Source organism: Saccopteryx leptura, chromosome 6 (assembly GCF_036850995.1).
Source record: "Saccopteryx leptura isolate mSacLep1 chromosome 6, mSacLep1_pri_phased_curated, whole genome shotgun sequence".
Classification (NCBI taxonomy): domain Eukaryota; kingdom Metazoa; phylum Chordata; class Mammalia; order Chiroptera; family Emballonuridae; genus Saccopteryx; species Saccopteryx leptura.
In genome coordinates, this window is record NC_089508.1 from 25,784,959 (window position 1) to 25,812,397 (window position 27,439).

The 27,439-nt window shown below is 40.2% G+C and overlaps 1 protein-coding gene across 11 annotated transcripts in view; it reads right to left on the reverse strand.

Annotated features, from left to right (window-relative positions):
- The window catches only part of TTLL5 (tubulin tyrosine ligase like 5), a 313,529-nt gene that overhangs the window by 171,368 nt on the left and 114,722 nt on the right, over positions 1 to 27,439 (reverse strand). For 10 of the 11 annotated variants that reach the window (XM_066341426.1, XM_066341431.1, XM_066341430.1 and 7 more), the window contains 8 exons: positions 24,958 to 25,115; positions 23,744 to 24,047; positions 20,059 to 20,179; positions 17,341 to 17,487; positions 15,090 to 15,193; positions 9,559 to 9,686; positions 6,433 to 6,516; positions 5,481 to 5,882 (listed from right to left, as the gene is read on the reverse strand). In XM_066341426.1, coding sequence (XP_066197523.1) covers positions 5,481 to 5,882; positions 6,433 to 6,516; positions 9,559 to 9,686; positions 15,090 to 15,193; positions 17,341 to 17,487; positions 20,059 to 20,179; positions 23,744 to 24,047; positions 24,958 to 25,115 — 1,448 coding nt within the window. The remainder of the gene's footprint in view (positions 1 to 5,480; positions 5,883 to 6,432; positions 6,517 to 9,558; positions 9,687 to 15,089; positions 15,194 to 17,340; positions 17,488 to 20,058; positions 20,180 to 23,743; positions 24,048 to 24,957; positions 25,116 to 27,439) is intronic. The other variant, XM_066341429.1, reaches the window with a different exon arrangement.

The following is a 27,439-nucleotide window of genomic DNA, read 5'->3' on the forward strand; positions in this document are numbered from 1 at the left end:
TGCTGACGATATGATCCTATACATCGAAAACCCGAAGGACTCCACAAAAAGATTATTAGAAACAATAAACCAATACAGTAAGGTCGCAGGATACAAAATTAACATACAGAAGTCCATAGCCTTTCTCTATGCCAACAATGAAATATTAGAAAACGAACTCAAAAAAATAATCCCCTTCACGATTGCAACAAAAAAAATAAAATACCTAGGAATAAACATAACAAAGAATGTAAAGGACCTATATAATGAAAATTACAAAGCATTGTTAAGGGAAATCGAAAAAGATACAATGAGATGGAAAAATATTCCTTGTTCTTGGATAGGAAGAATAAATATAATCAAAATGGCCATATTACCCAAAGCAATATACAAATTTAATGCAATTCCCATCAAAATTCCTATGACATTTTTTAAAGAAATGGAACAAAAAATCATCAGATTTATATGGAACTATAAAAAACCCCGAATAGCCAAAACAATCCTAAGGAAAAAGAATGAAGCTGGGGGCATTACAATACCTGACTTTAAACTATATTATAGGGCCACAATAATCAAAAGAGCATGGTATTGGCAGAAAAATAGACACTCAGACCAATGGAACAGAATAGAAAGCCCAGAAATAAAACCACATATATATGGTCAAATAATCTTTGATAAAGGGGCCAACAACACACAATGGAGAAAAGAAAGCCTCTTCAACAAATGGTGTTGGGAAAACTGGAAAGCCACATGCAAAAGAATGAAACTCGACTACAGCCTGTCCCCGTGTACTAAAATTAATTCAAAATGGATCAAAGACCTAAATATAAGACCTGAAACAATAAAGTACATAGAAGAAGACATAGGTACTAAACTCATGGACCTGGGTTTTAAAGAACATTTTATGAACTTGACTCCAATGGCAAGAGAAGTGAAGGCAAAGATAAATGAATGGGACTACATCAGAATAAAAAGTTTTTGCTCAGCAAGAGAAACTGATATAAAAATAAACAGACAGCCAACTAAATGGGAAATGATATTTTCAAACAACAGCTCAGATAAGGGCCTAATTTCCAAAATTTACAAAGAACTCATAAAACTCAACAACAAACAAACAAACAATCCAATTAAAAAATGGGAAGAAGACATGAATAGACACTTCTCCCAGGAAGAGATACAAATGGCCAACAGATATATGAAAAAATGCTCAGCTTCATTAGTTATTAGGGAAATGCAAATCAAAACTACAATGAGATACCACCTCACCCCTGTTAGATTGGCTATGATCAACAAGACGGGTAATAGCAAATGTTGGAGAGGCTGTGGAGAAAAAGGAACCCTCATTCACTGTTGGTGGGACTGTAAAGTAGTACAACCATTATGGAGGAAAGTATGGTGGTTCCTCAAAAAACAGCAAATAGAACTACCTTATGACCCAGCAATCCCTCTACTGGGTATATACCCCAAAACCTCAGAAACATTGATACGTGAAGACACATGTAGCCCCATGTTCATTGCAGCACTGTTCACAGTGGCCAAGACATGGAAACAACCAAAAAGCCCTTCAATAGAAGACTGGATAAAGAAGATGTGGCACATATACACTATGGAATACTACTCAGCCATAAGAAACGATGACATCAGATCATTTACAGCAAAATGGTGGGATCTTGATAACATTATAAGGAGTGAAATAAGTAAATCAGAAAAAAACAAGAACTACATGATTCCATACATTGGTGGAACATAAAAATGAGACTAAGAGACATGGACAAGAGTGTGGTGGTTACCAGGGGTGGGGGGAGGGAGGACAGGGGGAGAGTTAGGGGGAGGGGGAGGGGCACAGAGAACTAGATAGAGGGTGGCGAAGGACAATCTGACTTTGGGCGAGGGGTATGCAACATAATTTAATGACAAAATAACCTAGACATGTTTTCTTTGAATATATGTACCCTGATTTATTAATGTCATCCCATTACCATTAATAAAAATTTAATTAAAAAAAAAAAAAAAAAAAAAAAGTCTAGAGCCTGACCAGGCAGTGGCACAGTAGAGAGAGTGTTGGCCTGGATGCTGAGGACCCAGGTTCAAAACCCCAAGGTCACCAGCTTGAGTCAAGCTCACCAGCTTGAGTGGGCTCACCAGCTTGAACATGGGGTTGCCTGCTTGAATGCGGGATCACAGTCATGACCCCATGGTTGCTGGCTTGAACCCAAAGATCGTAGGTTTGAGCAAGGAGTCACTAGCTCGGCTGGAGCCCCCTGGTCAAGGTACATATGAGAAAGCAATCAATGAACAACCAAGGTGCTGTAACTATGAACTGATGCTTCTCATTTCTTTCCCTGTCTGTCCCTCCCTCTCTCTCACACACAATTAAAAAAAAAGAGCGAGAGAAAAGATCTCAAGTTAGTTACTAGACTTATTGTGGTGATCACTTTGTTTGTAAGGTATATAAATGTTGAATCACTATGTTGTATACCTGAAACTAACATATTATTTATGTCAACTGTAATTAAAAATCAATTTGAAAAATTAAAAGTCTTGCATCAAGTAATGTCTTAATCTCATTCCCAAACTATTCATTCACCACAGAAAAATGTGACTCCCATCAGTTATGGCTATTATTGTTGCTTATGATATATCAGTGTCTACTACTGTTTAAGCCACTTAGAATATGTTCTTTGACCACAGTAAAAATAAGCTAAAAGCCAACTGGAAAAAATAGTGAATACCAACTATCTGAAAACTAAACAATAAATGTACTTGTAATTAATCCATGGGTAAAAGAAGAAATCACAATAGAAATTAGAAAATATTTTCAAATTGACTAGCTTCTTCTGTTCTCTATCCTTCCTTCAGAAAAATATGAAAAAGTAAGATTTAAAAAAATCTTACTTTTGATAACAGGGTATTGGAGACAGTGACCTTACTGAATTTCTCACATGAGAGAAAAAAGTTCAAATAAAAATTTATTATTACTGATTTTAGAAGATTAAATCGTAAGAATCACCCAGAATTAGCACAGACACAAATACATGTATATTTATGACTTATTAAAGTAAGTATTTAAGATCTCAGATTCAAGCTGCATATTATAATATCCATTTCATTTAAAATCAGATACTGATTTAAAAACAGATTGGCTATTTATAAAACATACCTCAGCTGTAACTCACCTTAACATGGATAACACTAAAATAGTTAAAATTTTGACCAATGTGAAAGATATTCCCAGCCCTGGCTGGTTGGCTCAGCAGACAGAGCGTCAGCCTAATGTGCAGACATCCTGGGTTTGATCCCCGGTCAGGGCACACATAAGAAGTAACCATCTGCTCTCTCTCCTTCTCACTCCCCCTCTCGCAACCAGTGGCTTGACTGGTCTGAGCATCGGCCACAGACACTAAGGAAGGATAGCTCACTTAATTCAAGCATCGGCCCCAGATGGGGGTTGCTGGGTGGATCCCAGTCAGGGTGCATGTGGGAGTCTGTCTAGCTCCCCTCCACTCACTTCAAAAAAAGGAAAAAAGAAAAACAAGTATTTCCCAGAGTTTATTAAAATTCAAAACTTTGGTTCTTTAAAAAAATAAAAAAACAACCAACAGAAAGGGAGAAAATCTTTCTAAATCATGTATCTGACAAGGGACTTATAGCTAAAACATATAAAAAGACAATAAAAAGGAAAATATTTGGCTCAGTGGTAGAGCGTCGGCCTGGCGTGCAGAAGTCACGGGTTCAATTCCCGGCCAGGGCACACAGGAGAAGCGCCCATCTGCTTCTCCAACCCCCCCCCTCCTTCCTCTCTGTCTCTCTCTTCCCCTCCCGCAGCCGAGGCTCCATTGGAGCAAAGATGGCCCGGGCACTGGGGATGGCTCCTTGGCCTCTGCCCCAGGCGCTGGAGTGGCTCTGGTAGCAACGGAGCGACACCCCGGAGGGACAGAGCATCGCCCCCTGGTGGGCAGAGCATCGCCCCTGGTGGGCGTGCCGGGTGGATCCCGGTCAGGCGCATGCAGGAGTCTGTCTGACTGTCTCTCCCTGTTTCCAGCTTCAGAAGAATACAAAAAAAAAAAAAAAAAAAAAAAAAGGAAAATATCCCAATTTAAAAATGAATAAAGGATTTGAATAAACATTTACCCAATGAAGATATACAGATAACCGATAAGCACATGGAAAGATGGTCGATATCATTAGTCATTAGGGAAATGCAAAAAGATAAACACAAAAATGAGATACTACTTCAAACTCACCAGGATGGGTAAAATAAAAAATACAGAACATAGTGTTAGCAAAGATGTGGAGAAACTGGAACCTTCATACACTGCTAGTGGTAAAATGGTATAGTCACTTTGGAAAAGTTGGAAGTTCCTGAAAAAGAGGAACTATAGGCCCTGGCTGGGTTGCTCAGTTGGTTAGAGTCATCCCAGTTATACCAAGGTTGCGGGTTCAATCTCCGGCCAGGGCATATACAAGAAACAACCAATGAAAATATAAATAAGTGGAACAACAAATCAATGTTTTGTTTTTTTTCTCTCTCCTTTTCTCTAAAATTGGTAAATTAAAAAAAAAAAAGAGGAACTATAAAGTTACCATATGACCCAGCAATTCTACTCCTAGGTTTACACCAAACAGAAATAAAAACACAGATCCACACAAAAACTTGTACTTGAATACTAATAAAAGCATTACTCATAACAGCCAAAAAGTAAAATCAACTAATACATAGAATGACAAAATGTGGTACATCTATCCAATGGAATATTATACAGCCATAAGAAGAAATGAAGTACTGATCCATGTTACGACATGAATGAAGCATGGTAAGTGAAAGGAACCATTCATAAAAGACCACCAACTGTGTGACTCTACTTATATGAAATGTCCCGAATAGGCCAATCTATACATACAGAAAGTAGCGTCGGCAGTTGCGATGGGCTGGTGGAAGGAGGGCACAGAAGTAACTGCTAATAGGTATGAGATTTCTTTTGAGATAATGAAAATGTTCTAAAATAAGGTCGTGGGGTTGCAAAACTCAAAACCACTGAATTATCCACCTTGAATGAGTGATAACAGTATGTGAATTAATGTGAATAAAGATGTTAATCAATAATGGGGGGAAAACTTGAATGATAATATGGGTCTACTGTATTTAAAATTAGACATGCTATCTTACTAGTATTTAAAAATAGATACCCCGTTTGGTTATTTATTCAGGTCACAGTTGACTTTAAATATATTGAAAAATAAACTACTACTACTTTGAGGTCAGGAATAACTATCTGAATCAGAAAGAATGCAGACAGCATACTCACAGGTCCATGATTATCTATGATGGGAAATCTCTTACCTAGACTGTAAGCTCCTATTACCACAGAAGCCTTGTCTTACTCATTTCTTAATCCCCAGCATCTAAAAGTCCTATTTTATTTTGCATCAATGAATGAATGCTACCAGACCAAATGCAAGACTCTTAGCCATATCAGAACGCCTTCCATTTTCCCACTCACCAGGCTTTGCTGATGAGGGACGAGACAGTTTCTGGCTATAGATTTGGGCAGCACCTTGGAAAGAGGAAAAGGGGCCAATGGTGTAACTGCCGGACCGACAGCGTGTCAGGCCAGCGGGGCTTGGTGCACTCTGTGTCCCAGGATGTGTGGACGGAGAAGCACTGTCTGGGATGGTGCTCACTAACACTGCCGGCTGCGGAGGCACGCTGGGGATGGCCGGAGGGATCTGAGAGACAGGGGAATGGTGGCCAGGTCCTGGTGAGGGGTCAGAGGTCGTAACCATAGATGACAACTGGGTGTTGGGAATTTTCTGCAGAAGAGGAGCAGCAGGACCAGAAAAAGAAGCAGAGGGAGGACTGGTACAAATGAATTTTGCTTCTTTTTCTCCTGAAGTGGTAAATCCTATTAAAACAAAAACAAAACAAAATAAATAATCATTTTAAGAAAAACTGACATATCACAATAAAGCATGATATAAACTTTTTTAAACATCAAAATAATCTTATCATGAAACAGAAATCATGAAAATACACTTTAAAGGGCATTCATCATGAATACAAGGGGTTCTGCCTACGGAGACAGGCAATAGAAATAGTTTTAGTCCTTTCTTAAAGCTGGAGTTGGGACCAGCTCCATTAACCAGAGCTGGAGTTCTACAGATGTTAGGGTATCAGATAAAGTTTCTGGTAGTGACAGCTAACACCCTTCCCTCTGCTTTTCACCCTTTCAGAAAAGTGCTCAGAATTTCTAAACATTAAAGTGACAAATTCCTTGGAAGGACAACAGGTTATCAGCAGATAAGAGGAAATTCTAAGCCAAAAGGAAGAACAAAGAAAAGACACTTCTTTGGGTTTCTCATTCTCTGGAATCATTTAGTATTTGAAGACCTTTTTTTTTTTCTTTTAGGGATTTATCAGTGAGCAGCAAGTCTATGTAGTTTGAAGTCACTCACGAGACAACTTATCAGAGTGAATGTCTGTTGCCTGATGCTGTTTGGGCTGCTTTATTTTCACTTCTTCCATCGTCTCAGGGTGATCTGAAATAAAAGATATATACTGACCTTGGGCTCTTCTATTAATCAAATGTTAGGACATCACTACACATAATTTTTTTCCCAAAAGATAACACAACTTGACGGAAGGGGGGAAGCAGAGGAAGGAACGGGACAGATAAACGATGATGGACAAAGACTTGACTTGAGGGGGGTGAACACACAATAGGGTGTACAGAGATATGTTGTAGAATTGGGCACCTGAAACTTTTATAATTATGTTAGCTAGTGTCACCCTAATGAATTAAATTAGAAACAAACAAAAGTATATATAATACAACTAGTAATCAACCCTAGGAAACACTGTCTATTTCACCACTTTTCCCAGGATGGCCAGACCCACTACTCTGGTGAGTGGGCAACCAAACAAATGATTCCCAACTATCCCCAACCTTAGCTCATGCTAACTGAACCAGGGAAAGACATTTAAACCCAGGGCAGCCATCCATGGACTGCCAACAAGCTAGGACGTGCCCGGAAAGAATATGAGTAAGGGCAGCCAGATGCCTCTGTCAAAAATTCAGACTATAGGAATAAGAGACCAAGCTGGTCGCTGGTGCCCACTGGAGCAGAGAAGTCATAATATGTATGGAGCAGGGCAACTAGCAATAGACAGAAAGCACAGCCCCAGTATTTATTGGCATGACCCCCAGATATTACAATAGCTCTGTATCTTAAAGTAAACTCCTTGGTTTTACTTCAGTAAGCAGAGTGAGTTTACTAGATAGGCTGATCAGTTTATTCAACAACAAAATCACTCTAATAAACTAAACTTCTACTCTAAGAAATTAGTTTTGTTTGTTTTTTACCACAGAATTCTGAAAAAGGACAGTCAGAACTTATATTTAGGGGAATAGTCAATAATCTTTCTCAAGGGTTAGGCTCATAGAAAAACGTAAGAAAGGCCCTTTCCAGATCATTTTTCGGAATGGAAGAATTAAGACACATGAAATCTCCTCTCCCATCACTACCAGCCCTGGTCATTCTGTCACACACTTGTGTGCTCATGTTTGAAATGAGTCCAGATACTATCAAATGTCATAATGTTGTTTCCTTGGTTGAGGCCTTCTGGTTGCCCCTCTGGTTCATTCCTGTCGGTATAGACAGGTATAGATCTTCTTGTATAAGGTAGTCCTTAACACATGAACCCTAGAATTTCCAAGGCCCCATTTATAAAAATAGCCTAGTACACTCTGTTAGGACTTCCCCCACTACTGCCCAGGGAGAAGTTATATTCTGAATTCCAACCTAGGCCCTCACATCCTAGGTTAACACACTGTTCTCTACCCCAACCTCATTAGAAGAATTCCTCAGCCTCCCTCCTCCAACACTTCCTCCAACCTTCTTCCTGTATTTACTCATCCAGCTTCATCCACTAGACAATAAATGCTGGAAAGTCAAAGACTATGACAGTTCTGGTCATTGTGTACCTACAACTCTCACAATGCCTGGCACATCATAGATGTCCAGTAAAAATGTTTAGGAGGAGTGCATGAACAGAGGGATAAACTAGCTTCAGAACTTAGATAAGTTAAAAAAGCTCAAGAAGAGGGCTGGGCCCAGAAGGACTTCTAGTAATAGAATAATTCAATTATACAGTGAACTAAGTATAAATAGGCTTTCATGGACTACCCTCTGAAGCTAAATATTAACAACATCATTTGGGGGGAAAACAAACTCACATTTTAAATGGCCAATTATCCTGGCCATTTTCACACTAGACAATAGTAGCCTTAAGAGCAGGGAAAAAGTCTCTATCTTTGAATCTGGTGTCTAGCTCCTTGATAAAATTAGTTTACTGATTACCTATATCTTACAGTTACATCTAGATTTTAAATGAATCTTACATTTAAAGCACAGAGCTTTGTTCATAACAGACTATCACTGCTATTTTTTGATCATATGAAGTAACCTTGATACTTTGATCCACATCAATGCCAAAATCCCCATCACAGAGTTTGCCATCATTGAGAACTTCTACAAACATGTGTTAACATTCTGGGTTATCACAATGACTAAAGAAGGTTCATGGAATTTAGTGAATGGGGCTAAGGATATTAAACACCCCACTAGATATGGAACAGTCCTACATGACAGAGAATTCTTCTACCCCAAATGCTAATGGTGATGAGCTAGAGGAAGGAAGAGTTAACAAAAGTGAGACAGCATCAGGAGAGGTAGGAAGACAAAGTAAGAGCACAAGTTTGTTGTTTTTTTTGTTTGTTTTTGCATTTTTCTGAAGCCGGAAACGGGGAGGCAGTCAGACAGACTTCTGCATGCGCCCGACCAGGATCCACCCGGCATGCCCACCAGGAGGGGATGCTCCGCCCATCTGGGGCGTTGCTTTGTTGCAACTAGAGCCATTCTAGTGCCTGAGGCAGAGGCCATGGAGCCATCCTCAGCGCCCAGGCCAACTTTGCTCCAATGAAGCCTCGGCTGCAGGAGGGGAAGAGAGAGACAGAGAGGAAGGAGAGGAGGAGGGGTAGAGAAGCAGATGGGCACTTCTCCTGTGTTCCCTGGCCAGGAATTGAACCCGGGACTCCTGCACGCCAGGCCGACACTCTACCACTGAGCCAACCGGCCAGGGCCAAGAGCACAAGTTTTGAGTCAGGGCAGGCAGGCAAAGGTTCAAACTCCTGTCCCACAGCACATGAAGGGCACCCTTGAGCAAGACACCCAGTATCTTTCTGCTTCTATTTTCTCATCTATAATAGCACCTACTCTGTATGATTTTTGGAAGAAAAATAAAGATCACCTCCAGATAAACAAATAAATGCTCACTAAATGTCAACTATTAATAGATCTTGAAAAACTCTGTTAATTATCATTAAAAAATATCAGATCATGTGCGTCTTCTATCTTTAGCACAAAAACGTAATGCCTCCTTCTCACCCACCCCGACATTGTAAAATTCCACCATCTTGGGGCCTACTTGTCCTTAAGCAGCACATTATTCTTGGCTCTTCTTTGTGTATCTCATTTTTCACTCATTCTTCCTCTTTTTCATTAATTAACCAGCATACTTACCACCCTTTGCCCCACTATCAGAGTAACTGTTGCTGTTTTTAGAACTTTTTGAGTGAGTTCCCAGGAAGACACTTGTAGACTTGTTTTTATGGGTATAGAAAGTCAACACCTCCTCCAGATCTGCCTCACTGAAATGAGGAGAAAAAGTATGGTCAGAATAGGAAGCTTCTCTGGAAAATCTTTCCCCAGATTTTATTACAGAAATGGAGTAAGACGGAGAATGGGACGATGAGAAGCACTGCTGAAAACTCCCAATTCACAGATAGTGAAATACAATATAAGTAAATCTAAAAACGTAAGGCCTGATAAGGCTTTATTCATTCCACAGTGAATTTTCTAGATCTACACTGTCCAATAAAATAGCCACCAGTTATATGTAACTATTTAAATTTAAATGAGTTAAAATGAAATAAATGTAAAGATTCTTTTCCTCAGTTATACTAGCCACATTTCAGGTAATCAGTAGCTACAACATAGAAAGTTCTATTGGTTAGTCATGTTCTAGATCAGGGGTCAACAAGAATATGCTATAAAGACCACCTGCAGCCCACAGAGTCTGAAGTATTTCTTACCTGGCCCTTACAGCCTGCCCACCCCACATTGGGACAACTGAAGTATACTCACCAAAGGAACCACGTGCCATTCTGTTTATGTCAGCTAAAAGGGGACCCACCAGCCTAACCACGGAAGAGTGCCCTGACCATCTATACAATGAAGGAGAATGAACTATACGTGAAATTATATGTGTGCTTCACGAATATCCACAAAATGGAAAGTACAAGGAAATAGATGAAGGCCTACCAGATTCTTCTAGTACACATCATGCATGGATTTTGTAACTATCTAGAGGAGCCTCCAATGGCTTTTTGTAATTTTTTCTAGAGTCTCACTATGTTCCAGGTAAGTAGCCTTCAAATAAGCAAAGTAGTCCCGCATTATTACAAAGAACCTATACCCCGTTTTCAGCACACACTATAATGACAACGTCAATGAATTTCAGGGTGAGTCCCAAATCTCCAAAGTAGAAAAGTGTCACAAAGTAAGTATCTCAAGTAACCACCGAAGACCTAAAGCTGAAGCTGCAAACAGGAGACTGCCTCTGTTTGTCAATGTTTTATTTGGCCCTTCACAGAATACTAAAAGGGAAAGGTCAAAATACAGTGGTACCTTGAGATACGAGCAGACCAGCATATGAATTTTTTAAGATACAAGCTACGACTCAATCCATATTTTTGTCTGAGATCTGAGCAAATTCCGAGATACGAGTTGTGATTCGGGAAGCTGCCACTAGTTGGTGCACGGGTCCAGTATCGGCAGCACAACAGGAGCATATCGTTCTTTCTCACGTGTTACCCGTGGAATCAAGTCGAATCTCGTGCGCTGTACTTGTTCTTGCATCATTTTTACATTTTTTACTAACTTTTTTGTGTACTATCATGTGGCCAAAGAAAGTGAGTGTAAAGGACAGTGGTGAGAAGAAGAGAATGATGTCAATAGAAGTAAAGCAGGAAAAAATAAAAAAAAACATGAGCGTGATGTACGAGTGATTGAACTGGCAAGACCGCACAACCTCAATACATCTACAATTTGTACCATCTTAATACAAAGGGATGCCATCAAAAGGAACTACAATTCTGTTCCAATTAAGGACAAATATCCATGAAGAAATGGAGAAGCTTCTACTTACTGGTGTGGGTGAAAGAGAAAGAGCTGGCAGGAGATACAGTGATGAAGACTGTAATATGTGAAAAGGCACGTATTATTTACGGCGACTTGAAGAAGAAAGAACCATCAACCTCAAAAGAGGCAGCAGAAGATATGTTTAAGGCAAGTCACGGCTGGTTTGAAAATTTCAAGAAGAGATCTGGCATCCACTCGGTGGTGAGGCATGGTGAAGCTGCGAGTGTTGACGTTAAGGCAGCTGAGGAGTACATCGCACATTTTGCTGCGCTAATCGCAAAGGAAGGCTACATCCCCCAACAAGTGTTCAACTGTGACGAAACAGGATTGTTTTGGAAAAAAATGTCCCGGAGGACTTTCATCACTGCAAAGGAGAAGAAGCTGCCAGGCCAGAAACCCATGAAGAACCGTCTGACCCTTGCATTTTGTGCAAATGCTAGCAGTGAAAGTAAAGCCACTGCTAGTGTATCATTCCGAAAACCCTCGAGCCTTTAAGTCTCACAAGATTTTTAAAGAAAAACTGCAGGTTATGTGGCGTGCCAATGCTAGGGCATGGGTTACACAGTAGTTTTTTATTAAATGGGTAAATCTTGTCTTTGGTCCTGCAGTGAAGAAATATCTTCAAGAAAATAAACTCCTGATGAAAGCATTACTAATCCTTGAAAATGCTCCAGCCTCACTCACCTGGTCTTGAAGATGACATTCTCGATGAGTTCAAATTCGTGAAAGTTCTCTACCTCCCACTCAACACGACTTCAATCTTGCAACCTATGGATCAGCAGGTCACTTCCAACTTTAAAAAGCTTTACACAAAGCACTTGTTCTGCCGCTTCTTTGAGGTGACTGAGAATACAATTCTAACCCTTCGAGAGTTTTGGAAAGATCACTACAACATCATGATATGTTTACGCATCATTGACTTGGCATAGCAAGAGGTTACAAGAAGAACCTTGAACTCGGCATGGAAAAAGTTTTGGCCTGATGTTGTTGCAGACAGGAACTTCGAAAGATTCGAACCAGAGACTGAGACAGAGGTAGAAGCGTTGGAGGAGATTGTGTCCCTCGGAAAGTCGATGGGTCTGGAGGTAGATGAGGGTGATGTAAACGAGCTCGTCAAGGAACATGAGGAGGAACTCTCAACTGAGGAGTTGAAGGAGCTACAGATAATGCAACATATGGAGCTTCTGCAAGAGATTAGTAGTGAGGAGGAGGTAGAGTTGAAGGAAGTGATTTCTACAAGTGAAAATAAAGACGTGCTGGCAATGTGGGAGAAGCTTTCAAGTTTCACTGAAAAGAAACACCCAGAAAAAGTTTCAACTAGTCGTGCTTCAGCACTTTTTTTTTTTTTTTTAGATTTTATTTATTCATTTTAGAGAAAGGAGACGGGGGGGGGGGGTGATAGAAGGGGGGAAGAGCAGGAAGCATCAACTCCCATATGTGCCTTGACTATGCAAGCCTGGGGTTCTGAACTGGCAATCTCAGCATTCCAGGTCAACGCTCTACCCACTGTGCCACCACAGGTCAGGCCGCTTCAGCACTTTTTAATGACACTTGTTTGTCATATTTCCGTAACATTTTAAGATAGAGCATCGGACTGGGATGAGGAAGGACCCAGGTTCGAGACCTCGAGGTCGCCAGCTTGAGTGCGGGCTCATCTGGTTTGAGCAAAGCTCACCAGCTTGGATCCAAGGTCACTGGCTCCAGCAGGGGGTTACTCGGTCTGCTGAAGGCCCACGGTCAAGGCACATGTGAGAAAGCAATCAATGAACAACTAAGGTGTTGCAACGTGCAATGAAAAACTAATGATTGATGCTTCTCATCTCTCTCCGTTCCTGTCTGTCTGTCCCTGTCTATCCCTCTCTCTGACTCTCTCTCTGTCCTGTAAAAAATAAATAAATAAATAAAATTTAAAAAAAAAAAAGTGCAGCCAAAAAGGCAAAAACAGGTGATGAGTAAATGAAAAATATGTAATGTTAAGCTTAGGTTAAGTTTAAATTTAAGAAAGTGCATTTTTTTACAATTAAGTTTTTGTGGTTTCATTTTAAGTACAGAGAGTGCAGTTTTAGTTTTGTTTAAAGAAAATGCAGTTTTAGTTTACATTTAGTGTTAAGAAAGTGCAGTTTTAGTTTACGTGTCTACAGTGCCTGCATCTTCCTCCCTCTCTCCTCCTCAACCATTCACCTCCATTAGCTGTACTCGTCTGTCTCCAAGGTAAGAATACAATACTAAATAACACTTTTTCTTTTATTTCATAAATTTGTTATGCATTGGTAAAGTATACATGTGTGTTTCTTAATTAAAAACGTCTTTTTTCATAATTTAGGATGGTTTGGGGATGTTTCACAGGGCTGGAACGAATTAAATCTATTTCAGTTATTTAAAATGGGAGAAATTTGTTTGATATACAAGTTGACTGACTTACAAGCTTGTTACAGAATGAATTAAACTCGTATCTCAAGGCACCACTGTACAAACTGCTTTATGCCTCCTGTCTTACTCTCTGCCCACTTCACCATCCACGTTTCCCTGCCTGACCCTGCAGGTGTGTGAGGTTACCAACTCTGACAAGGGTATCCACATACCACCCAAATGTAATAAAGGAAGGGATACTATCGTCTATTTACAACAATCAACATTTAATCCACACTCAGTAGTAAACTCAATCTCCAAATCTATATCCAAGTCGATAGTACATATAATTCATTTTTAGTCTCAGATTAGGCCTGGTAGGGAAATACACATGACTTTTTTAAAAGTTTTTTTTTCTTCTTTTTTATATTTTAGGTATTTTTAAGATTCCTAGGAGCAATTTGAAATTAATCCTTTTATTTTAAAAGAACCGTTTTCGGAACATAACCTAGTTTTTTTATTTTCTAGTTTTCTGATGTTGGTGTGAGGAACTGCTTCTTGCTTTGTTTCTATACCTGCCTTATCGATCATATTACTTAAGACCCAAGAATGTCAACAAAATGACTACATTTAATTATGAACTCCTAAAAAAATGATGTACCTGCTGTGTGTTAAGCAATGCCACTGAGGCTGTGGTGGGGCTACACAGGCATCAGGCACGGATCACACTGTTTCGGTGACTGGTAATCTGCCACTGACTGGACTTGAACAAAATCAACCAAGAGGTGGTTTTTCTACTGCTTTTCTTCCCACTGTGACTTTAATCATTGAAGATTAATTAATGGGGCTACACAAATGTTTTATCTTTTATTTTAGTGGTTTTATGTATGTCTGTTTTAGGCAAAGGCTTTTAAGCGTGAATTATACACAATTTAAAATTAAATACCTTTGTTCCCTCTTCCATCAGAAACACACTGTGAATGGCCTGATTTATATTAAGATAGAAAGCCAAACGCTGAAATTTCAATCCCTAAAGGCTAAACCTTAAGCATGAAGGACTTGTTCTATTTTATATCAATTAGGCGTAACCCTCAGTGCTGAGGAATTGCCAATTCCTCAACCCACTCAGCGTAGGCAAAATTTGGTCATCTCTCTACATCAGTAGGCCAGGGGTAAATTCAGATCCAGTAAACACTAGAAGCCTCTAACTCAACTTTCCAAAGGGCTCTCTCCGCACTTTGAGTGATGTATACTTTGAAGGCTGTCTAGAAATACAGCCCAGATACCCGGCAGCAGTGTTGTGATAACTGAAACCATGACAACAGCAACATAATTGGCTGAGATAGGGAGAGGACAAGCCTAAGAAACGTTTGTGTTTTTTTTCCTTCTAAGAGTAATTTTACTCACATCCCTATGTTAGAAACAAGGAAATACTGGGAATTCAATGGGGAAGTATGGAACACAGAATAAGATAGTTTTTATTCTTCAAAAATGTCTTCTACCTTGCTTTTCTGATGAACTCCCGAAAACTTTCTGCATTCACCCCATCTTCCTCTTCTTCCTCAAGTTTCTTCTTCGATTTCTTTTTGGCCATTTGTTCTGTTTCCTACCCAGTGTCCAACCCCCACAGAAAAACAACAAGATAAAACTGTCTCCTGATAAATGCACATTCATCAACTGGTTTCACAGCTTGGGTTAATCTGTCTTTATAGTAAAGATACTTCATTCCTCCATGTCCTCTGGCCACCTATAAATTTGATATATTACTTTCTGCCATTATTTCATGAAACACTGTGAAATTTCCAAATAAAAGTTGCAGAATAAATGTAAATTTTTATCATGTGTTTACTTTCTACTCACATAGCCCTGAGAAAAGGGATATTTAGAGTACTTTTGCAGGGTCTGTGGTCACACTGGGAGCTTTAACAATATGACAACAGAGAATGCATTTTGTTACAATTAAGGAGAAGAAAGATAGGTTTTCAAAGATACTCCTCTACCAGCACCCAAACTGAATAAATTCTTCACTTATAAAAGACATATCAAAATTCTCAACAGATCTGGAATAAATCATGTCTATAGATTGGGTTGTGTTAATATTGTACCAATCAACCATTCCATGCATCTTTTAAAAAGCCATTTAAAATTTCAGGCCTCAGCTTTCCCTTCTGCAAAATGACCATACATTTTATAAACAGTAAAAGATATTTCTAGCTTTGGCCAGTTAGCTCAATTGGTTAGAGCAGTGGTCCCCAACCTTTTTTGGGCCACGGACCGGTTTAATGTCAGAAAATATTTTCATGGACTGGCCTTTAGGGTGAGACAGATAAATGTATCACGTGACCGAGACAAGCGTCAAGAGTGAGTCTTAGACGGATGTAACAGAGGGTCATTTTTAAAAAATAAAACATTGTTCAGACTTAAATATAAATAAAACGGAAATAATGTAAGTTATTTATTCTTTCTCTGTGGACCAGTACCAAATGGCCCACGGACTGGTACCAGTCCACAGCCCGGGAGTTGGGGACCACTGTCTTAGACGAATGTAACAGAGGGAATCTGGTCATTTTTAAAAAAATAAAACATCGTTCAGACTTAAATATAAATAAAACAAAAATAATGTAAATTATTTATTCTTTCTCTGCGGACCGGTACCAAATGGCCCACAGACCGGTACCAGTCCGCAGCCCGGGGGTTGGGGACCACTGGGTTAGAGCATAGTCCCGAAACACCAAGGTGGTGGGTTCAATCCCCAATCAGAGCACATAGGGGAAGCAACCAGTGAATGCACAGCTAAGTGGAACAACAAATGAATGCTTCTCTCTCTCTCTCTCTCTCTCTCTCAAATCAATCAAGTATAAAAAAAAGAATTTCTAAAGCATTCTGAAACCCTAGGATAAAAGATGCTTTGCAAAATATTATAACCAAGTAGCATATTCCCTGGGCTTCGCTGTAAAGTGATGTCACTAGTTAAAATGTTCTAGAGAACAAAGTATATATAACTCTCTTGGGCAAGGAGATTATCATTATATTAAATCCACAGTTTAGATTAGTTCTCAGATAGTCAATTTGCCACTATCTACAGGCAAAATCATGACAGTGCACATTCCCAGAGCCCAGGAGTCACCTCAGGTACAGTAGCTCAGAAAGAATGTGCCTTCTGATAAGAGTTCACTATGGCCACTGGGGCCTTCAGCAGTACTATGTAAGTAGCTTTTCAGCCGGTTGGGTTAAGGCAGGGGTCTCAAACTCAACTCAGCATGTGGGCCGCACTAGGTCTACAAAAGGCAACTGTTACGCAACACTTTTCTCACTGCTGTTGAAAACAAGAAAAAATCAGTACAACAAGCACAATCATACATGCAGTTTACTCAGTGTCACAAAACGACCAGAAACTGTAGTTCACATCACAACTGCTGTTAACTAAGCTAATATCTAGCTAGGATGCTAGAGAAATGAAAAATACAAGTAGGCCCCTAGGCTTACTTAATTTTATCCAAAATGTTTTGAACTTCGTGGATTAGTCTGCGGGCCGCACAAAATTGTTCGGCGGGCCGCATGCGGCCCGCGGGCCGTGAGTTTGAGACCCCTGGGTTAAGGAATGAGGTCCTGCTCCCTACAACAGTCACACACAGGGGATAATGATGCTAGATAAGAATGAAGGACCTCTCCACCCAGTGGGACAGAGGCTTCTAGCCCGTTTCTGACAGTGTGTGGCAATCTAAAGCAAAGATCAACAGATAAACCACCTACCTTGTTGTACACAGTGATGAAGTCACCCAGTTGGTGGGCCAGGATTCTTTTGCGTTCCAGAAATGCCAATCGTCGACTGGGTAACACCATCCTCAGTGAGTGTTGGAGGTTACTGGATGCCCGCTTGAGGAAACGAACCACTAGCTCCTATCAGTTAAGAGTCATTGGGGAAAAAAAGCAGGGATTGTGCTAAGCAACAGAAGACAAGCTATCAAGGGATTACACAACTGAGAGGTGAGAAGAAGAAAACTACATTTCAACAAGTAAGACCCAGAACAAAAAGAAGGAGGAAGGACACAGAAAGACATAACAAACCAACAGAAATGCATTCTCTTCCCTCCATAAGCTGGCAATCAGAAAATCAAAATCAATAACTGTATAATAAAGCAACAGCTATAAAACTGTCATAATTCATGTATAAAAAGTACTATTCAAATTGCAGAATTCAGTTCTAATAGGGTTATTAGGGAAAGCAGCATTCAAAGATAAGTCGTGGAATGAAAATCATGGGAGCAGATGAAATATCAAAGGTGAAAAGGGCGAGAAAGAATCAGAAAATTGTCATGCTTAGAGATATAGGAAGGAAGAATCAGAAAAACAAAACAAAAACCAACAAAACACACACACACACACACACACACACACACACACACACACACACACCCGCCATGGCAGGAACATCAGAAATGAAGAAAGAAACCCAAGAGAAAACAATGTCATGGAAGTTAGGGGAGGAAAGGGTCCCACGTCCAAAGCTTCTTCCCAAGACTGAAGCCAGCAAGGACCATGACCAAGACAAGGCCCTTGGTCAGGCCAGCATCTGAGACAATTTTAAGAGAATACTTTCCATAGAAAAAAGGGAATAGAAGGAAGCAGTTAAGAAATGCATGGATAGTGAAGAATACAGGTGAAGAGTAGAAACTACTGATTTAAAAAGTTTAGTGACAAAGGGAAAGAAAGAACTGCTACTATGAGTCAAAGATGATATTTTTGTCTTTCCCAAGGAAAAGAAAGCCTTTAGAATTAGGGCTTGGCAGGCAGGGCACAGTGGAAGGTCATTAAGGGAAGAAGAATGCACCTCACTTGAGGACAAAGGATTTTGAAATCTGAATATACACCAATCAGATCATTCATAACATCACAAATGCTTCAAAGAAAGATTTTGCAAGGCCACAGGCCAAACACAATGAAATTGCCTTAAGATGACAGATGTTGGGACCGTATATTTGATGTGCCTTCTGTGAGTTATGTAATAAAGTCTCTAACCCTAACCTGGACCAGAGAGGCAATTCTACACCTACCTTCCTCATAAACAAGACCACTGCCACAATCCTCAGGGAACGGGTTAGGGTTTGCTCTCTAGATGTATTTTCAAAAATAAATGCACAGAACTGGTATTAAAGTTTTGCAGTGATGATCCTAAATATTCTTGTGTGAATTCTGAGCCAACAGTTGCGTGGTTATTCTCTGCTGAGCTATTTTTTTCTTCTTGAATTTGATTTCGGTTCATTGTCCTTTTGTGCCAATTTGCTTCAGTATAAAGAAATAGTCTCATAACCAGAGGGTTGGATTTCATAGTTCTACTCCACTCTCTTTACTATAGGGTGGTTTAAGCTGTTATATTAAAACATTATTTTTTCACAGTGGAGCAGACAAACTGACTCTCAAAAAGGCAGTTTCAATTTTCCACTTGGAAAGAGCAGAGCTAACATTTTCCACTGAGGGCTGAAGGATTATTCACAACACACAAGTTTTTATCTCTGCGTTGTACAGGCTACTTTAAATTCACAAGTTGTTTTCTGGGATCGCCATCATGCTTTTATAATAAGCCTGGCATATTGTAAGGCTCTTGAATGGGAAGAGCTGGAAAGGACAGCATGAACACCACTGAGCTGGACAAAGCATGCAGCTTCCTCAGGCTTAAGGGCCCCTCTCTTACTTTGGTGACAGACCCCTGGGGTTAAAAAGGCTAGAGAAGGGCTGCGACTTCTTCCATCAACACTGGCTTTACCAAAGAAACTGAAGTTCCCTGTCACTCTAATCTAAAAAGGAAAACCTCGCTAGAATATCAAATTCTAGGCATGTTCAAATGACTGATAGATATAAAATTATTATACAAGTTTGTTTCCAGTAATCTCAGAATTTTATCAAGTTACAACTAGTAAAAAGAAAATGTTAAAATGGAGGATGTTACATAGAGAGCCTATGATAATGTGCTGAATTTCAAGAACTCGACACCTCAGCCCAGGAAAATAAATGCCTTAGGACTCCTGGGAACAATAGGAGAGCAAATAATGTACAATTATAACATCTGAGTTTGTGTTCCATTTCACCACACACAAGCTGTGGGACAACAGTCAAGTTACCTCCCTTCTCTAGGTCTTGGTTTTCTCTTCTGTAAAACAGGGATGACAATGCCCCCCTCCAAGAGTTAATAAAACATAAATTTGCTTCTGAAAGGATTCTAACTGGTATTCTTTCAAGGGATCTGTAAGCACCAGACAGCTAATGAACAATCAGTTTCCATTTTCGGAACAGACATGCGGTGTGATGAACACGGCTCCAGAACGTTTACTTCATGTTAAAGTAAGAGAAATCTATAATATAAGCTAAGCCATGAAATAATTTCTTTACCAGAAGAATGCATTGCTCTTTACCCTGACAGAGAGGGGGGGGGAGAGAAGGGAAAGGAAAAGGTTCCAATGAGCAGAGCCTCACCATCTGTTCGTCTTCTTTGGCAGCCCAGCTGGCACCGCACGTCTGACCTGCGCTGTCTTTCATCATGCGGATTTGAACATGCTGGAGATAGGCAGAGAATGCTATTCGGGCCTGCACTTTGCTACAGAAATCCAAAACAACATACCGTTACAAGACAGAAAGGCAAGCCTCCCAAACGGGCACTCGCCCCTCTCAAAGTGGCCTCTGAGGATCCTTCTATTAGGACGGCTGAGAAAAATAAAGCCTATAAACCAGAGAGTAACTGAATAAAGATTCCTCCTCAACAATAAGTGAGATTTTTTTTATTTTCATTAAGAAAAGTCAAGAGATTTTTCTCATTACTACCATGGGGGGGGGGTCAAACAAGAATAGAAAATGAGGTTTCCTACCCTTATATATCTCTTTGAACTTTTAAAATAACTTTCTTGGAGAAATGGACAGGAAAAGTATTTAATCTTCACGAGAGCCTTTGTGTTAATGCAGACACGTTTCTCTGCCCTGGAGGCGCGTAAGAACGTACTTATCAGTTAGTGCAGTAGAATGGCTTTTGCTATGGAAACTAATATTTCTGATGTGCAAAAGCCTCCAAAGCAGGAAACAGATAAATCCTACAAAGGAACTTTTGAGACCAAATTTTAAGGTCATGCTTTTCTCACTGCAAGTCGGGAGTGGCTGAAGCCAGAACAAATGAGCAAGGTCCAACGAGTTTGGCACGGACAGCTAGGACAAGCCCAGATGTTCGGTGGGAAAAGAGATCCTCACATACAGTAAAAAGCACCTCGGCGACATCAGTGAAGAACCCACCTGACTTCTGACTGGAGGTCTAGGTAGGAAACAAGGACATCTGATAAGTGACAGTTTGCAAGACAGAAGTCCCCAAGAGACACTGAACGGTTTTTCCCTTTAGCTGCTAATTGTAGCCGATCTGTTTTCTTCCAGGAGAGATGGTGGTTACTTCAGCTGATCGGCCTCCTGACACTCTAGCCAAAATTACATCAGTGAAGATTGGGGCCCAACACAAACTCTGTTTACAATCCTCACATATGCAATCATTGAATGCTTTCTACTCACTGCTCCTCCAAGGTTAGGATGAGGATGAGGGACCCGTCCAGAGTAAACTGGAAATCCCAAGAGGGTCTAGGTCTAGCTTCTTATGTGTGTTGGAGGTACTGAAGGTGAGGGGACTCAGCTTGGGGATCTATTGCTTTTGCAAGTTTAATACATAAGATCCTCAGAGCATGAAACATAAGTAAGACTACATCTTTGTTATTAATAGGGACAGTCAATGGGAGTACAGTACGATTTTGAGAAAATAAATTTATCCAAACGTTTCTCAACAAGGACAACAAGTATGTATATTCTTGTTCACCTGGGGACCCTATACCACCTTCCCCTCAGCCATTCCCATAAGCTTTACCTCCATAACAAATTCCTTTCAAGTCAAATGAAAAAGATTCTCCATTTTTTTTAACGATTGCCCTACAATATAATGAGCTAGAAATAGCATGTGTCAGAAACGTCCATGTGTGGCAGAATACCCAATTTTATTGATTAGTCCTTTAATACTAAAACATGGAGGTCCTTGGATAAGGGAGTTATGGCTTGGAAGTTAAGATTTCAATCATTATTTTGATGCAAATCATTGTTGAAAATCAAATGAACAAGTACTGAGTCTTCTCCTCTTGTTAAAGAGATCCCTGAGATGTTAATCCTGAATTTATCCCTAAGGTATTAGACACACTGGTCAGCTAGTCATTTGAAACAAACAACCCCCCCAAAAAAGATGCAAGAATGAAAATTACAATGATTTACACTGAAGAAACCTATTTAAAAAAAAAATAAGACTCCTGGTTCGAAACCCTGGGGCTTTCCCAATCAAGGTACATACAAGAAGCATTTACTACGAGTTGATGCTTCCTGTTCCTCCCCGCTTCTCGCTCTCCTCTCTCTAAAATCAGTAAATAAAATCTTAAAAATAAAAGTCCCTAATCTTGAAAATGTCTCAAATCTTTGGCCCTGGCCAGCTTGCTCAGCATTGGCCCAGCGTATGGACATCCCTGGTTTGATTCCCGGTCAGGGCACATAAGAGAAACGACCATCTGCTTCTCTCACCCCACCCCTTCTCTTCCTCTTTCCCTCCCACAGCCAATGGCTCAGCTGTACAAGTGTCGGCCTCAGATGCTAAAAATAGCTTGGTTGATTCAAGCATCAGCCCCAGACAGGGGTTGCTCGGTGGATCCCAGTCAGGGCACATTCAAGAGTCTGTCTCACCATCTCTCCTCCTCTCACTTAAAAAAAAGGTAAAAATAAAAGCCTATGTTTATCCTTGGTATACAAAATATACAACGGGATGGGGTGGGGGCTGGAGTCTTGAATCCTTGCCATTGCCCTCCCCCAGCTTCCCAGTAGCCACTGAGATGTCTCACAGAATGATGGGCAACTACAGGAAATAGTCTAAAAACCACCAATTTATATTAACCCACCCTGGAATTACAACAGTTTACTCACTGAAAGTGAGATCCATAAGATTTATGAAGAAGTAATTTATATCCACAACAGCTAAGTAGAATGTTATTGCTGGAAAGGACCTTAGGATATAGTCCAGTGGCTTTGAAGTTCTATTTTAATTCAGTGGAATCTTTTTTCCCCTCCAGAAAGCAGAGTTTGAAAAACACTTGCCTAATCCCATTCTTTGGCCTAAAAGAAAAAGAAACTGAGGCATAGAGAAGCTCTCTGACTGGTCTGTGATCACTCAGCCAGTTGGTAAGCACTAAAAAGCCAGAGCCCAGGTCTCCTCACCAAGTGCAGTGTGCTCTTTACTAATGAAAATATTCTCATTCTCTACAACACTGTATTCTGCTCTCCGATAATCACATGACTTTCCACCTTCTCATATCATTCAGGACTCACCTCAAAGGTTACCTCTTCATGTCTAAACACCAATCTAAAGAAAACCTCTGCCCAATTACACTCTAACACCATACCCTGCACTGTCTTCATAGCATTTCTGACTGCCTGAAATCACCTTGCTTCTGCTTACTGCCAGTCCTCCCCACTACAGTAAGCTCCATGAGCTTGTCTTGGTCTCCACTGTAACACTATACAGCCCAGCACAATTCCTGGCACAGAACAGGTGCTCAATAAATATTCAGCGAGGGACTGAATGAATGACTGTGCGGTCACACATCTGTCTTCATTTCCTCAACTAGCTCTCCCACACTGGGCTGGTCCCTCCAAAACGTCCTGAAATCCTACTCATCATTCAAAACCTGGTTCAAATATTGCCTCCTCCCTAACATCTCTCTAGCCTTCCCAAGTAAGACCAATCAGTGTCTTTTACTGTGTCCTAAGAGGACTGTGTTCATATTGAGGCCATAACTCCCACTCTTTAAGTGTCCCTACACTAAACCACGAATTGCCTGAGTTCCTATCTCAGTCACCTTGTGCTCTGACAGACACCAAAACCCAACCAGTATTCACCCAGTCAATGAGACCTGGGTTAGTATCCTAGCTCTAAACCTTGGACAAATAACTTCCTTAATAATAGCAAATCACAGTCATTACCTCACAGGACTGCTGTGAACAAGGAGTGAAACACGGCTGTAAAGCCGCCGGCACAGTACTTGGAACACAGTACAAGTCAGCAGTTAGTAGTTTTACCATTATAATTACAGAAGGTACATACCTAAGATTGCCATTATCTTGCAGAATCTGCATCAGGTTAAATTTAGGTTCTGGCTCCTGAGTGTCAATTCTGCAGCACTGTTCACCTTTATCAGTCCATTCAGGAACTTTCATGGCATTTTCTTTGGGTGAATTCTCTACCATAACGGCCAACGAAGATGTGTATTTGGCTTGATTTTCTCCCAGGGACCCTGCAAACTCCTCCTGGGAAGCTTCCTGCTCTTCATCTTCATTGTCTAGCGCAACTTCTTCCTCTTCACTCTCTGTCTCAGTTTTAACATTCATTTCAGCTGGTTGGGTAATCACTAAATGCGAAGAATCACTAATGTTGCTGAAAAAAGGGTTAAATGTTCCTCTCTCCCAATACCTTCATCTTTTTAGTAAAAACTCCTATCTAAATCAGATCACAAATAGCACAAAATTAATAGCATATAAATGTCACTCTCCAATGTTATATATTCTAAACACCTAGAAATGATCTTCATTACAGTTGATGTCTCTCCTCATACTACCCATAGCTCTCTCACGAAGTAAGGCAAGAAACAGTAATCTCTAGAGTGTATTAGAGGTTGTCAGAAGGGCGCCTTTCATGAAGCTACAAAGAGCAGGGGAATATCTTTCTCTCCAATGTTTATTCATTATCTTTCTCCTTCACTGCCTTGGAAGGTCTATAAGAACAAGGACCAAATCTTTTTTATTCACCATGAAACCCCAGTGACGAATGCGCCTAATACAGGTGCTCAAAAAATGAGGGAAGGAGAGAAAAAACAAGTCAGTTAGTGACAAATAGATATGGGAAAATCTGGGAGAGAAGGAAGCTCCCCTTTGTCTGTTCACGTTTAAAACATTTACACCATTCGGCAATGTCAAAGGATAAACTGGACTTAATACCTAATCATGGAAAGCCTGAACAATATTGCTCAGGATTCTATTAAACTCAAGCTAATGCCATTTCTAAAGTATCAGGCATTAAATGATGCTGAAATATGAGCAAAAGCCAAAATGTATGTGCTTCAGATATTCAATACAAATATTACAGAATGGAAGGTTGAAAAACTTAGAATCCTTCTGAAATTCAGTTTCAGAGAAAAAGGACTACAAAAAACTAAGTATAAGTGATCAGGAAGATTCTGATTCATGGAGCATTAGGAGCTGATTAAATGAGTCCGACAGGGCCCGGATACGGGCCTTTGGTGCAGGCTCCCCAGCACGTACCTGGGTATTTTGGCCTCATCATCTTCAACCTCCCAGTCCGCCGCCTCCGTTTTCGGACCTCCAAGGACAGGAGCTTCCTCTCATAAAGAGCAGCGTGCAGCCTGGCTTTTGAATTCATACTCTCTACCCTCAATTCTGGTGCTCCATCAGTAGTTATTCTATGGGGGGAAAAGCAATCTTCAGAAAGTTCTCTCCTTTATTCTAAGGTTAAGCTTGGCAGAAATTTGTAATAATGACACATGGGGCACACACAGTAGGTAATGCTAGTGAATTCTAAAAGCTTTGACAGATGAAGCAAAATACTGGAATCTACATTAAAACTTCACCAATGACCTAAGTTTGTTAAGCGTTCTTAACAAAAATATATCTGAAAACCATGTTTAAGTATTTTTAAGTATTCAGTAATATTAGCTATTTATTGCAGCAATCACAAAGTGCTACCCAAGACCTGATACCTTAAGAATAACTGGGAGATACTGGTAATATTTTAATTCTCAGGCTAGGTGGTGGTGACAGGTGTTTATTTTATCGCTAATCATTATAGCTTAGAGTTATAAAAATAATCTTTTGAATGTACAATATTTAATAAATATAGCAGAGGCTGAGACGAGGGGAGGAGTGGCTGGTAACCTGTGAATATGGTAGCACAGAACTGACTGAGACTCACAGGCAAAAAGTTACCAAGACCTTGGGACAAACCAGGTCTCAAGCACTCCAACATGAGCCACGCCTCCCTTAGAGCCTGCTTATAGGAGTAGGTGGGGAGAGGAGGCAGGGACTTTCCAGGTGTGGGGTGCAGGTCAGGAGTTAGAGCTGGAGGCACAGACAAAAGCAGGCAGCAGATGTAGCACAAGGTCAAATTCAATCAGCTCATAAACAGGAAATGGGATGGGAAAGGGGGTGACGGCAGCTACAGTTGCCATTAAAGTAAATCACAAATTAGAGAAGTGACAGGTATCAGCTCCAATCCAGACAAGGACCAGGCAGAGTGCAGGGCAGCAGAGATAACCAGGTAACCAGAGAGAGGGTTCGTGGTCATTGGGCCGGAGAAGTATCCCTGTTAGTGTCTGAAAGCAGGACACTTTGAACTCTCTAGAAATCATAGTCTATTCCCTCTGAGGTCAAAGACTCATTCTCACTCCTCTGGAAGTGTTCAGTCTCTGAGTTCGATGAAAAGCCTGTGTGTCTTTTGGTCCATTTAGGACTTTCAGGGATTTCTGGGTGGGTGAACAGAACAGTAAATCTTTTGGAGGCCTTCTCTTTAGAGAAGGAAATTGAGCCAAGAACAGGGAAGGTCCTGAAATTAGGGCCAGAAATGGGAAGCAACTAATAAACTTTAACAGTTCAAATTCAGCTTATGATAGTCCCAGAAACTGAACACTGTCCCACCCTCTCTCATACACACACACACAGAGCTGTGAAAATAGATTTTTAGCCAATTAAATAATAAAGAAAACAAAACAAATCTGATAAAATTTTAAGACAGATAAATGGTAAGCAGTACAAGGGATGGAGACAGGCAATGCTGGGGAAATCAGAGATCTGTAAACAGGAGGCAAGGAACACGCCTGTCTTGTTGATGACTGAACCAGTGATGATCATGAGACGGTCCAGCACACAGCTGACATGTAAATATTTCCAAATTAATAAACAGTTGAATTCTCTATAAATAAGTGTAATACCTTTCAGCTACATCCACTTCATTTTATTTTGCCAACAATTTTTATAAATATTTAAATGAACAGAAAGTTTAAAAATTGTACAGTAAATATCCATTCCCTGCTGCGTGGTTTCTACAATGACTATTTTACTGTATTTGTTTCATCACATGAATATCCAGTCTTCCATTCTTCTACCCATCCATCAATCCAATTCATTTTTAAAGCGTTTCTTTTTTTGGAAGGAATCAAGATCTTTTTAGAATTTTTTTAAAATTTACTTATTTTAGTGTAAAGAGAGTGAGAGTGAGAGACAAAGAGAGAGAGAAGGGGGGAGGAGTAGGAAGCATCAACTCCCATATGTGCCTTGACCGGGCAAGCCTAGGGTTTTGAACTGGTGATCTCAGCATTCCAGGTCAATGCTTTATCCACTGCGCCACCACAGGTCAGGCTTTAAAGTATTTCAAAGTTGGACACAGATATCAGTACCCTTCGATCCTAAACACTTCAGTATATGTATCATTATTTAGAATTCAATATTTGTTTTGCATTTTGGGGGTTTTGGGTGAGCTAAAAACTAAACACGGTGAAATACACAAATATTAAATTTCCATCTAATGAGTTCTGACAAACGTCTACAGTGATAAAACCCAAACTCAGACATTACTGTCCCTCAGAAAGTACCTTTCCCATTCAATCCCTTTCTCACAATGTCGAAGAAAACCGCTGTCCCCAATTTTTTCATCTCATATTTAGGTTTGCCTGTTTCAGAACTTCATAAAAGTGAAATCAGCCAGTATGAACCCCTTCGTGTAAGTGTCCTT